This window comes from Mustela nivalis (assembly GCF_964662115.1).
Source record: "Mustela nivalis genome assembly, chromosome: 17".
NCBI lineage: Eukaryota > Metazoa > Chordata > Mammalia > Carnivora > Mustelidae > Mustela > Mustela nivalis.
This window is the reverse complement of record NC_139036.1, coordinates 45,038,897-45,052,871: the sequence shown is the minus strand read 5'-3', so window position 1 is coordinate 45,052,871 and position 13,975 is coordinate 45,038,897. Positions and strand designations below refer to the sequence as shown.

Genomic DNA, 13,975 nt, shown 5'->3' with positions numbered 1-13,975 from the left:
AGACATCTACATAACTGTGGTCAAGTCACTTCCCTGTGTAAAAACCCTCAGGCTCTCAAATCTGGAGTGTGATTCACTCAGTGGGGGCCACAGAGTCTGTATCCTGACCAGGTTCCTGGGTGATTCTGATGCACAGCTACTGGCTGTGCCCCCACTTTGCCTCACTGGTTGGATACTTAAGATACTTAAGACCCTGCCTTACCTGACTTTGCAGCCCAATGCCCGCTCCTCCTCTTGGAGCTGTAATCGGAGTGCTCGCCACTCCTGTTACAGAGCTGTTGCCTTCCTGCCCTTGGTGCCTTTTTCCTCTCGGTCCTCTGTGCCTAGAAGGTTCCCCTTCCATTTTCGCCTCTTGAAATCCCTTAATAGCCTAGCTCAGATACTGCCTTTTCTATGGCATTTCTCTTATTGAGACCTGGAAATGATAGTGTACTCCCACTCCAGCTCTGCTGACAACAGGCCTCATGTGCCCCTGAAAGGTGGTCACCTGGATTGAGGACAGGGCCATGTCTTTACCCTGTGTCTCTAGGCTCTGAAGAGACCTTGCACTTAGGGGCTCATCAGATGTGTGCTAGATGAGCACATGATGTCAGGGGCCCCCGAGTAGCCGTAATGAAAATGGCAATTATCCTCCATGACAGCAACCTCAAAAAGTTGGGGGTTATAGCTTAATATTTCTAAATTCCCCATAGAGCACTGTTATCCAAGATTTTTTCAAGCCTCTGTATATGGGCAGTTGTTATGATGGGCTCTTGCTAACCAGTGGCTAAAACAAGACTGCAGTGATTGGAAATCCTTTCTTGAAACAAGCCTGTCGTCCCATCCCCAGACACATCATCTCGGAGCTGGAGCACCTGATCTTTGTGAGCACAGACGTGGGCCGCTGCCGGGCCTGGCTGCGACTGGCCCTCAATGACGGCCTGATGGAGTGCTACCTGAAGCTGCTCCTCCAGGAGCCGGCCCACCTGTGCGAGTACTACCAGCCCACAGCGCTGCTTCGAGACGCCGAGGAGGGGGAGTTCCTCCTCAGCTTCCTGCAGGGACTGACATCCTTGTCCTTCGAGCTCTCCTACAAGTCTGCCATCCTAAACGAGTGGACGCTTACCCCGCTGGCTCTCTCTGGGCTTTGTCCGCTCTCTGATCTGGACCCCCTCACTACCTCTGGGACAGAACTACAGCGGAAAGAGTCTCTGGATTCAATTTCCCATTCCTCAGGCTCGGAGGACATCGAAGTCCAGCACTCAGGACACAAGATCCGACGGAACAGGAAGCTCACAGCCTCCTCTCTCAGCCTGGACACGGCCAGTTCGTCCCAGCTGTCTTGCAGCCTAAACTCTGATAGCTGCCTACTCCAAGAGAACGGCTCCAAGAGTCCAGAACGTTCTGAGGAGCCTATGTCCTACGACTCAGACGTGGGGACAGCAAATGCTGAGGATTCAGACCTGTCTCTTCAAGAGTGAGTGCTCCTCCCCCAACCCCTTCCCCCTCTCTCTTCCTTCCTTCTCTTCCTCTTTCAAGTCTCTCTTCCTATAGCATGTGATTGCCTGTCACTGAGCACTAACCACTATAGGGACATACAGAAAGACAAAGGGGACATCATCTCTCTTCCTCAGGGACTGGAGTTGCTGGAACCTATAACTGGAGGCCACATGGGGCAGTGAGAAGAATGGCTCTAAGTAGGGCTCAGAGCTGGACCAGGCTGTACGCAGTGCTGCCCCAGGGTGAACTTCAGCAGGTGACCTCCTCTCTCTGAGGCGCAGTGTAAGATATCATTGCCTCTAGAGGGAAGGAGACTCACGGTTCAGGGTTACATGTACAACTTCCAAAAACTGCAGGGAAGCACAGTGGGTAAGGGTGCTCCTCTGTGACCTCCCGGAAGGCCTCACAAAGACGCAGACCCTGAACTGGAGGAGATGGTAGACAAAAGGGGCCAAGCAGATGTATGGAGGGAAGAGTCCATGGAACAATGAACTTGACTAGTGGAGGGAGCCTGGACAGAGCCTTCTCTTTTAAAAAATGTTTTTAATTTGAATGTAGTTGATAAACAATGTTATATTAGTCTCAGGTGTACAACATAGTGACTCACCATCTCTGTGTTAGGCCAGGCTCACAAGCAGAGCCTTCTTTATATAGGCTTTTTAACGGTAATATTTGAGCAGATAATCTATTATTATGGTTGGGAAAAGGCTAAAATGTATACAGCAAAAAGCCTTTCACGCCTCTGTCACCATAATTATTGATTCCTTACATTTTCTTCTGATGTTTCTAAATGCATCTAACCAATATGAATCTACAGATTTTTTTAATGTTTTTTATTTCTTATCCCTGTTCCCTTACCCACAAAAGCTGTTATGAATATACCGTTTGACACTCTGTTTTGGAAGAGATCATATCAGTTTTCAGTTTGGAGCATTAGAACTTCTTTATTTCTTTTTGTTGTTGTTGTATATGTTTCCATTGCTGGTTAGTTTATTTAACCGGCCCTGTATTTAGTGGGTATTGGAATTCCCTATTTCTATAAATAACCTTGTATATGTGGTCTTTTAATTCTTTGCAAGTAACTCTGTTCAGTAAATTTCCAGAAACAGAATTGCTGAGCCAAAGGATACATTGATGTGTGATTTTCCCAGGTACTGCCTAGTCACCCTCCGTCAGGGCTGTACCTTTGTCCTTTCAGCCTTGTCAGCAGAAAGTATTATTCAACGTCTGGGTATTTGCTCATCTAATAGGTAGAAAATGGTAAATTTTATAAAGCGCTTCCTTCAGCCAGACCCATGCTCCCCCAGCCTTTGTCTACTCCTGGGTGCCCCCATCCTCTTGGTTCAGACCTTTACACAGTTCCCAGCTGGTGTAGGAATAACACCAGATTGGGTGCTGGTACGGGCTGGCTTGCGGTGGGATCGAGTTTCCAGCTCAGTTCTGCCACTTGTAAGTTCAGTAACGGCTGTCAAACCACTTACTCTTTGAGGTTGTTTCTGCATCTTTAAAATGGAGAGTCCATGGGACACCTGGGTGGCTCAGTCGTTAAGCTTCTGCCTTTGGCTCAGGTCATGATCTCAGGGTCCTGGGATCAAGTCCCACATTGGGCTCTTTGCTCAGTGGGGAGCCTGCTTCTCCCTCTGCCTGCTGCTCCCCCTGCTTGTGCGCTCTCTCTCTCTCTCTCTCTGACAAATAAATAGATAAATCTTAAAATGGAGACTCCCTCATTGGGCTGTCAGAGAATCAGATCAGATGCCTGGGAATGAATTGCATGCATAACAGCAACTGGTAGACCCCTGACATGGCTTCTGAGCAGATTGGATAGAACTTTCAAATGTCAAATGGAAATATTTAGATAGAACATACTGAAAAGGAGCAGTCCCCACCTATCTGCTAGACCAGTGGCGTGACTTGGGTTCGTTCTCCTGTCTGAGCCCCTTCGTTCTCTCTCTCCTTCCACAGGCCAGCCATGTGTCTTTGTCATGTGTCTTGTTTTTATCTTTCATGAGTCTTGTGATTGGAAAATTCCAGCTGTAGGTCATTGAATCAGTGACTGTCCACCCTGTGTGGGAAGTGTCCTGGGCATTACGTTAGAACTCGGGGGGAGGGTCAGGACATACAGACCAGCTCTGGGCAGTGGTGTGAAGAACCAGCACACACTGGAAGCACACACACAGAAGCACAAATACACAGCACCATCGCTTTGAAAGCTGGGCTTGAAGGGAGTCTTTGCGCATTCCCGGATACCAGCTCTTCTTAAAGTGTATGTCTTTTTTTTTTTTTTAAGATTTTATTTATTTATTTGACAGAGATCACAACTAGGCAGAGAGGCAGGCAGAGAGAGAGAGAGAGAGAGAGAGAGAGAGAGAGAGAGGAGGAAGCAGGCTCCCTGTTGAGCAGAGAGCCGGATGCGGGACTTGATCCCAGGACCCTGAGATCATGACCTGAGCCAAGGCAGAGGCTTATCCCACTAAGCCACCCAGGCGCCCTAGAGGGTATGTCTTAAGAGTAAAGACTCTCACTGACATTTAATAGTTCACTTATTTTTATTATATTACTTAAATACTTGTAACTTAAAATTAGGCATAAATACCATGGGCTTATAATTCCTACAACAGTAAAATCAAAACATCGACAAATTAAACATAAGCTACAAAACACATAACATTCCAAATGAAATGTATTAATTTAATCTTTCCCAGAACCCAAATTGCAGTTTGCTGTGAATAGAGGATTGATGCCACGAATAGCTTCTTTTGTGTTGGTTGGCTCTGAATTACAGTGATCACTGAGAAGCACGACTACAGTCTAGTGGTTAGAAATATGGAGTCAGGCGCCAGACCGCTGGAGTCTTGCATTAACCAGCTTCACGACCTTTGGCAGTTTATTCCTGACCTTGATGTCCTCATCCGCAAAATGGGCATAAGGATGCTAGGAAAAATTAATGAGTTAAGGTATATAGAGTGCGTAGAGCAGTGCCAGACACGGGGTGAGTGCTCAGTCAGTGATGTCATTGTCATTTTACTACTAGTGTCCCTGTGATGTTGGTTCTCCCATAACTTGTCTCAACATTCACAGCTGCAAAACCATGGTTAGTGGTATTTATCAAATGTCATTGTCATAAAGCCTTCTCTTGGGGGGAAATGATTCTTTGCATATACAGCCCTCCTCTGGGCTTTTATGAGTGTCCCCTGACATCCAGATGGTGCCATGGACCACCACACACCAATCCACAGGAAAAGCACAGGCTCAATCTCTTGGCAGGGTTAACTGTAGGAGGCGGTCATCCAGATCCTCTCACCCATGCTTTTTATTTATTTTATACCGGCATCTCTATGAACACATGTATACATATGTATATAATACATCTTTTTTTTTCCAGTGTCTTCTAAATGAAAGCACAGATTCCTAGAATTTTTGAATAGACAGTTTTTTTTAAAAAGTGCCCTGAGCTGGACAGAACAAAAGTGAAAGGACTAGAGTGGTTTTAGTCCAATGTTGCATTTTTTTCAAAGGTTTTTGAAAATTTTTCTTTTGCCTTTCCTTTAAAATCTCATCTCTCAAAAAAAGAAAATCTCTAGCACATTTTTGCACTTGACATAAATGTCTCTCTTATTCTCTTTGGGTTCTGACAGCCAGCACTGATTCTGGTAAGGCTCTGTGAACTTGATTTCACCTTGACCTTGGCATTGGTTTAGCAAAAACTCTATTTTATCAAACAAGTTCTTATTGTTGGATGGCATTTCTTTATTCCAACACCCAGTCTACTCTGTCATTAAAATTTGTCTTACAGATTAGGATTCATTGATAACTGATAACCATTTTGGTAACACTAATGAATATTGCCGTAATTCTGCTCCTTTCCTTACATTTTTATATTCGGGTCCATGGAGGCTAAGTAGTCTTACCAGTGATGATAAGAACAGCCACAGTAACAAATTGAGGTTAATGTTTATTGTGTACTTGCTTTGTGCTACACACCCTACTAAGCCTTTGACCTATGTTCTCTCACGTAACCTTTAACACACTCATAAGAGGTGGGTGCTGTTACCACGCATGTTTTGCAGGGAAGGGAATGAAGTCCTTGAACTTTAGGAGCCTATTGGAGGCCACAGCAGTGTGCCAGCCAAAGCCAGGACGCTGGGAGCCTGCTCTTGGTCAGTCACCAACCCACCTCTCAGTTCTCCACAAAGAGCTGGCACCTCCCAGGGGCGATTTGCATCCCTAGCTCATCTCAGAAGGTGGCCCCATTCTGTCACAGTAGTTGGGACACAGCAGTTGGTTAACAAATGTCCCTTCCTTCTCTGCCTGTGGAACTTACCCCTTTATGTCTAGAACCCGTGAGTGCCTCAGTGCCTGCTCACTGCCAGCTGTTCCGTTGGATTTGGATTCTCATTGGTCTTTTTTCAGAGTGAGGCCGAGAACCAGCAGCCACCTGCCTCCCCTGCAACTATTCCACCAACACGTTTACACCTTCTTCTCATGGGGAGCCTCCTAGTTTGCTGTGATACAATTCACCTGCCATAAAAATCACCATGTTAAAGTGTCCAGTTTGGTGGGTTTTAGTATATTCACAAGGCTGTACAACATCACTATGATATAATTGAAGAACGCCTTCATCACCCTGGAAGGAAACCCTTTACCTATTGTGTGGATATACAGTTTGTTAATCTGTTTATCATTTAGTGGACATTTGTTTTATTCCTACTTTTTGGCTGTTATGAGTAATATTGCATGAATATTCATGTACAACTTTTCTGCAAACATTGTCTTTTAATTCTCGGATATATACCCATGAGTTGAACTGCTGAATCATATGGTAACTCTGTGTTTTACTTTTTGAGGAACTACCAAACTGTTCTCCACAGAATCTACAGCATTTCACATTTCTACCAGCAGTGTGTAAGAGTTCCATTTCCTCTGCATCTTTGCCAACACTTGGTATTCTCTCTCCTTTTTTATTACAGGAATCCTGGTGGGCTTATAGTAGCATCTTATTATGGTTTTGATTTTTATTTCACTACTATTTAATGATATTCATCATCTTTTCAGGTACTTGCTCTAAAGGTACTTGTATGCCTTTACAGAATTGTCTCTGCAAATCCTTTGTTCATTTTTCTTTTTTTTTTTTTTAATATTTTTTAATTGTTTATTTGAGAGAGAGAGAGAGAGCAGAGAGCACAAGCAGGGAGGTGGGGGATGGAGAAGAGGGAAGGGTAGAAGAAGACCTCTTCCTGAGCAGGGATCCCGAAGCAGGGCTGGATCCCAGGACCCCAGAACTGAGGGCAAACGCTTAACTGACTGAGCCACCCAAGTGCCCCTCCTTTGCCCATTTTTCAGTTGGACTATTTGTTCACGTACTATCAAATTAAGAGCTCTGTATGTTCTGGAGACTAGACCTTTATCAGGTATATGATAATACTTGCCTATAAGATATGCACATATTTTTTCCTATTCTGTGGGTTGTCCTTTTAGTTTCCTAACAGTATCCTTTTGAAGCACAAAAACTTTTAGTTTTGCTGAAGTCCAACTTACCTGTTTTTTAATTGGGTGCTTATCCATTGAATGTCGTATTATAGGAAACCACTGCTTGATCCAAAGATTTATACCTATTTCCTTCTAAGAGTTCCTTTCCTTCTAAAGGTTAAGAGTTTGATCCATTTTGAGTTCATTTTTTAAATCATGTGAGAAAGGAGTCCAACTTCATTCTTTTGCATGGGAACTGTTGACTTATCCCAGCACCATTTGTTGAAAAGTCTTCTTCCCTCACTGAAATGTCCTGGTTGAAAATCAGTTGCCCGTAAATGCATGGGTTCGTCACCAATCCTGGACTAACAAGCATGTCTTAAAATATTGTTTGGGGTTTTGATGTTTTAAGTAAGAGCAGAGCTCAGCCAAAAGACATCAGGTTGAAAATGTGAGTTCTAAAATCCTCATTTCCCTAAGCCAGCATTAAGGGGAGTTTGACATACCTTCTGACCCAGTCTAAGCCATTAGGGCAATCTCTTGGGCCCAGCTAGCTTTGTTGCCATATGAACCTGCATTTGCCCATGATGTACTCTACTGGGTTCATAAGCAGAGGAGGAGACAGCAAATAGGTTTACTTGAGAAACAGAACTTGGATTCTCAGAAGCCTCAGGAGAAGGGGGAGCAGCCGCTAGCCAGTGCTCATTTTAGAAGGCCCAGGAGTATGTTTCCATGCGTGTGTGTGTATGTGTGCATGCATGTGTACACAAAGGCAGTAGCACTGGCTCCCTGCATTCCCTGTACACCCCTGAGGGGCAGGAAGAGCCAGTCCCACTGGAGGAGTGGCGCACAGCCCGTGTCTGTTTGCATACACACTCACGCACCCTGTGTACTCTGATCTCCGGCGGTAGGCCCTGGGCACAGGAGGCTTCTCGGACTTCACCTGCAGTCTGGCTCCAAGGTGGCTGGGCCCTCGCACCTCCCCCGCGACGCTGCTGTCCACTTACTGTCCCAGGAACAGAGTGGGTCCTCACTTCCCCTCAGTCCAGGTCCCAGGAGTGGGTTCTGAGTCCCAGCCGGGGAGAAGTTTCGTGAGGCCTGTCAGAGGAGGGCTGTGTGGGAGCAAGGGAACAATGGATGGTGACGAGAGTTTTGTTTGTTTTGTTTCTGAAATCACAAAACAGCAGTTTTCCATTCTTAACCACTGCCCCCTAGCCTTGGGCATTCTCACAGACAACCTGTCACACAGGTTTCTTTGTTTAAAAACTTCTAGGGTGCTGTCGGAATTCAGCAAAGCCCAGGTGAACTCTGTGCCAACCAACGGACTGGGCGGACTCGGTGGAGAAGCAGAGATTCCCACTGGGCGGGCCTCACTCTCCCTCCCTGGCCCGGAGGCCAGCATCCCGTCTGATGGGCCCGCAGAGCCCCTCCCGGCGCAGGCGTCCCCTGTGGCTTCGGATGGGCATCACAAGCAGCAGCCCCCTGCCTGCGCCTCTGGCGCCCTGGGCCTGCCGCTGTTGGGCACTGCCCAAGCTGTCCCTCTGGGAAGTGCTTTGGGCCAGCAGCCTGGCAGTCCCATGAGAGTGCCGACCCAAGCGCTGGCCCAGGGGAGTGGCCAGCAGAAGCCCCCGGAGGATGACAGAGCTGCGTGGAGCCTTGGGGTGTCCTCACCCACCAGTCCGGTGAGTGGTGCAAGCTTTTCAGGGGGCGGCCCTGGGGAACTGTCTCAGAGCTGGTGCAGGGCATCTCGGGCTTGTGACCCCGAGGGGTCTCTGCCTTCTCTGCGTTAACCCCTCATGTCTCTTGGCGGATGTGAGCCAGGCACTGTGCCAGTCCCTTCCCACGGGTGTCTCTTGTCATCTCACATCAACCCCATGGAGAAGATAATTCTCTTCTGACTGTAGACTCTGCTCCTGTTCTTAACCACTGGCACTTATTAGCCTAAGGCCTCAGGCCAGGCGTTTCACCTCACTGGGCCTTGGTTTCCTCCTTGGCACTTGTTATTTTTAAATTCATATCATCTAAAATACCAGGCTTTGAGAATACTGAGTCTTGCGACATGAACCACGCTTAGAACTGCGCTGACCAGTGTGGCAGCCCTGAGCCACACATGGCCGCTCAGTGAGCACTTAAAATGTGGCTAGTCCAAACTGAGACAAGCTGTGTAAAATAAACACCACATTTTGAAGACTTAGTATGAAAAAAAGAATGTGAAATATCTCAATAAAGTTTCACTGATTACATGTTAAAATGAAAGTATTTCTGATATGTTGGGTTAACTATATTATCCAAAATTAATTTCACCTGTTTCTTTTTACATTTTAAATATGTGGCTAGTAGAACATTTTAAAATGACACACAAGACTGGAATTCTATTTCTGTTAGGCAATGCTGTGCTAATATAAGCCGGTCTACTTTGTGGATAACCCAAGGGAAAGCCAGCCCTGGGAATCTTCTGGGCAGAGCCATGGGTCAGAGGCTTGAGAACGATCATCAAAGCTGTGGACCCAAACTGTTTGGCCATTTCGCATTTGTCTTGTGTCATGAACAGCCTGGGTCAGAAGCTATATGCCCCTGTGCACATGGACACACAAAGCCCTGAGTTTATCCCAGCTGCTGTCTGGGGTTCGTGTTGGGAGATAGTCTTGCTTTTTCAGCTCCATCCATGCGCGTCTCTTATCTGGCCTGTAACTTTCAGGTCCCAGAACTCAGGATGGGGCCAAGGCCGTGAAATAGACTAGGAGACACGTGCACACACACCCTTGTTTTTAACAGCTTTTTTGAGCTATTACTCATATTATATATAATTAACCTAATCGAAGTGTATAATTCAACTTTTTTCATATATTTGCAAGGTTGTGCAACTGTCACTATGATCTAACTTGAAAACATTTTCATCCTGCATCAGAGAAACCCCTTGCCCTTAGCAGTGACTCCCCATCCGATTCTCCTTCCCCCCACCCCCGCCCCAACCTCACTCCTCTCATCCCCTGGCAACAGCTAATCTCCTTTGTCTATAGATTTGTTCTTCTGGACATTTCTTGTAAATGAAATCATGTAATACGTAATCTTTTTGTGACTGGGTTCTTCCAATTAACATATTATTTTCAGGATTTTTCCCCTTTGTATCTTGATCTGTACTTCAATGAATAATAATTCATTGTAGATTAGATTCCATTATATGAACACATTACATTTTATTTTGTCCTTCATCAGTTGATAGACATTTGGTTTTTGCCCCATATTTTGACTATTACAAGTAAAACTGCATTGAACATTCATGTACAAGTGTTTGTGTAGATATATGTGGTTTTTTTTTTTTAAGATTTTTTTTTATTTATTTGACAGACAGAGTTCACAAATAGGCAGAGAGGCAGGCAGAGAGAGAGAGGAGGAAGCAGGCTCCCTGCTGAGCAGAGAGCCCGATGTGGGGCTCGATCCCAGGACTCTGGGATCATGACCCGAGCTGAAGGCAGAGGCTTTAACCCACTGAGCCACCCAGGCGCCCCTGTGTAGATATATGTTTTTAATTGTCTTGGGTGCATACCAAGCAGTAGAATTTCTGGGTCACATGGTAATTCTACATTTAACTTTTTGAGGAACTGCCAGATTGTTTTCCAAAGCAGCTCCCCATTTTATATTCCCACCAGCAGTGTTTTCTTCTACATCCTCACCAACAGATCTTATTGTCTCCATAAAAATTGTTATTATAGCTATCCTAGGGGGTAAGGAGTAGTATTTCATTATGGTTTTGATTTGCTTTTCTTTAATGACTAATGATTAAAGAGTATCCCCTTTCTATGTGCCTTTTGGCCATTTATGTATCTGCTTTGGAGAAATGTCTATTCAGAACCTTGGCCCATTTTTAAGTAGGATTTTTTTTGTCTTTTTATTATTGAGTCATAATAGTTCTTTATATATTCTGGATTCTATACCCTTATTGGATACATAATTAACAACTGTTTTCTCCTATCCTTTTCACTTTAGTTATCTTTTCACTTTCTTTGTGGTATCACAGCATGTATGTTTTTAGTTTTGATATCATCCAATTTATTTGGCTTTTTCTTCTATCATTTGTGCTTTTGGTGTCATATCTATACTCATTCCCTCATTCAAGGTCACAAAGATTTACTCTTATCTGTCCTTCTAAAAATGTTATGGTTGTAGCTCTTCTGTTTATACCTGTGATCCCTTTTGAGTTGATTTTTGTATATGGTATAAGGATGGGGTCCAGATCGATTCTTCTGCATAGGGATAGCCTATTGTACCAGCGCCATTTGTTAAAAAGACTAATTTCCCCCTTGGAAAATCCTTGGGTCCTGGTATCGAGCCCTGCATTGGGTTCTCTGCTCAGCGGGGAGCCTGCTTGTCTGCTTGTCTCTCTCCCTCTGCCTGCCACTCCCCTGCTTGTGCTCACTCTCTTTCTCTCTCTCTCTCAAATAAATAAAATCTTTTTAAAAATGTTTTTAATAAATAAATAAATAAAATGTAGACACTTTCCAGCCCACCAGAAGGCTCTCTCATGCCTTCTGCCATTGTTCCCTTCCAAAGGAAGCCTCCTTTCTGACTTGCAGCCCCACAGATTCATTTTCCTGTTGTTGAACTTCATTCATATCAGTGAATATGTACACTTGCTTCTTTCACTGAGCATTTGTCTGTGAGATTAACCTGCGCATTTAGCACGAGGCTACAGTCGGTTCTTTTCCATTGTTCTGTAGTAGTCCATTGTCAGACTATATCCCAATACATCTATCCATTCTCCTGCTAATAGCCATTTGGGTTGTTTCCAGGTTCTGCCTATTACAGTGAAAGCTGCTATGAACATTCTTGCACTTGCCTTTCAGTGACTCTCTGTACTCATTTCTGTGGGTATATCTAGGAGTGGAATTGCCAGGTCATTGGGTAGGCGCATGTTTACTTTTAGTATCTACTGCCAAGAATTTTCTAACAGTGCTTGTACAGACTTGCACTCACCCTAGCAATATGTGAGCATTTTTTTTTAAAGATTTTATTTATTTATTTGACAGAGATCACAAGTAGGCAGAGAGGCAGGCAGAGAGAGGGTTGGGGAAAGCAGGCTCCCCACCAAGCAAAGAACTCAGTTTGGAGCTCAATCCCAGGATCCTGGGATCGTGACCTGAGCTGAAAGCAGAAGCTTTAACACACTGAGCCACCCAGGCACCCCAATACATGAGCATTTTCATTGCTCTTTATCCTAGCCACTGGTGTCATCAGTCTTATTTTTAGACACTTTAAAAGGTATATAGTGGTATCTCACTGTGATTTTTTTCAAGATTTTATTTATTTGAGAAAGAGCACATGCACATGTGGGAGGAGGTTGGAGGGGGCAGAGGGAGAGGGAGAGAGTCTTAAGCAGACTCCTCACTGAGCACAGAGCTAGATGCAGGGCTCGATCCCAGGACCCTGGGATCACAACCTGAGCCAAAGGCAGAGGCTTTAACCCACTGAGCCACCCAGGTGCCCCAGTCATTGTTTCACTCTTGAATTGAGTTGTATGTATTTACCTTATTTCTTTGGGACTCTTTATGTACTATGAATAGGTCATTTATTAGAGAAAAAAATATATAGCATAAATACATATAGTAGATGTCTTCTTTGAGTCTCTGGCTTGCCTTTTAAATCTCTTAATGGTATCTTTCATGGAACAGAAATTCTTGATTTTAATGATCTTTAAGTTATCAGTCTCTCTGTGGTTAATATGTTTTGGGTCTTTTTTTAAACTCTTTATCTACCCAAAGCAGTGAGACTGAAAAGCCCTATATTTTCATCTAGAAGCTTTACTGTTTTACCTTTTGCAATTAGGTTTATGATCCCTCTGGGATTAATTTTTGTGTACGGTGTGAGGTAGAAGTCAAAAGTCATGTTTTTCCATAGGGATAGCTGATGGACTAGCTCCGCTTACTGACTGTGACTATGTAAATCATGTCACTGTGTAAGTGAGGGTCACACTCTCCATTTTTACTGTTCTGAGGATTGCCTCAGGGCCCAGAATGTCACAGGACCCTGAAGGTTATGAGCAGACAACTTTCATCACTCTGAAGGGTGAAGGAGAAAACCTCCTCCAACCCATACCTTGAGCTGGCAGCAGAGGGCTCTCCCTAGGGTCTGTGGCTGTGTGCCCCCGCAGGGCTCCACGGGGTAGCATTGACCGAGTTGAGTTCACTCCAGTCTTACATCGACTCAGATATCCTGTCTTGCCAGGATCCCAGAGCTGATGGGACAGGGCAGATTGTCACCCATGCTCCTCTGCTCAAGGAGTGTTGACGCTCTGGTCTCCCTGCAGCTCCTGACAAAACAAGCTCCTTCCGGCCTCAGGCTTTTCCATTTGCTGCCAGGACTCTTTCTCAGCTCGCCCCTTTTCCTTGCCTTTATCTCCACCTTTCTTGATGGTGCTCAAAAGCACCATCCCCAGGGACTCCCTTTCCCATTTGCCTGCTTTACTTTGTTTATAACACGCATCACTGTGTGAAATCATATTGTCTCTTGATCTGTCTACTTGTTTATTTTCTGCCCTGGGATTCGCATATCAGCTCTATGATATAAAACAACATGTCTGCTCCCCTCTGTAATGTCAGCTCTGAGCACTGTACCTGGGAGAATATAGGCATAATTAATAGTTCTCAAACTCTCAGAGACTCTGGAGATGCTAACTTGTCAGTTTACACTGAGAAGTACACCATCAAGTGCACCAGGTGGGCTAGTTGGTCTGACCAGGGCAGGCTCTGCCTCACTGCAGGCCTCAGGGGAGTCAGGTTGCTGAGGGCCACAGGACCCACTCATCTGTACTCTCACACTGATCCAGTGCACCCCCAGCCCTCGGACAGGGTAGTGCCCTGCCCCGTGTGTCACCTCTGTTGTTCTCATCTTTCTGTGCGTCAGACACTTAGTCACTGCTATTATTTGACACTTGGGCAGTGTGGGGAGTAGAGGGTAGTCACTAACAAGTTGTATCACCATAAGAGCCACTCAGTCTTTCATTAAAGAAAAACCATTATTTTCTTTCCTTTTT

General features: G+C 45.0%; 1 protein-coding gene across 6 annotated transcripts in view; it reads left to right on the top strand.

Moving 5' to 3' along the window:
- The window catches only part of PLEKHM1 (pleckstrin homology and RUN domain containing M1), a 46,524-nt gene that overhangs the window by 9,612 nt on the left and 22,937 nt on the right, over positions 1–13,975 (top strand). For all 6 annotated transcript variants that reach the window (XM_082706464.1, XM_082706465.1, XM_082706463.1 and 3 more), the window contains 2 exons: positions 830–1,456; positions 8,219–8,627. In XM_082706464.1, the coding sequence (XP_082562590.1) occupies positions 830–1,456; positions 8,219–8,627 (1,036 nt within the window). The remainder of the gene's footprint in view (positions 1–829; positions 1,457–8,218; positions 8,628–13,975) is intronic.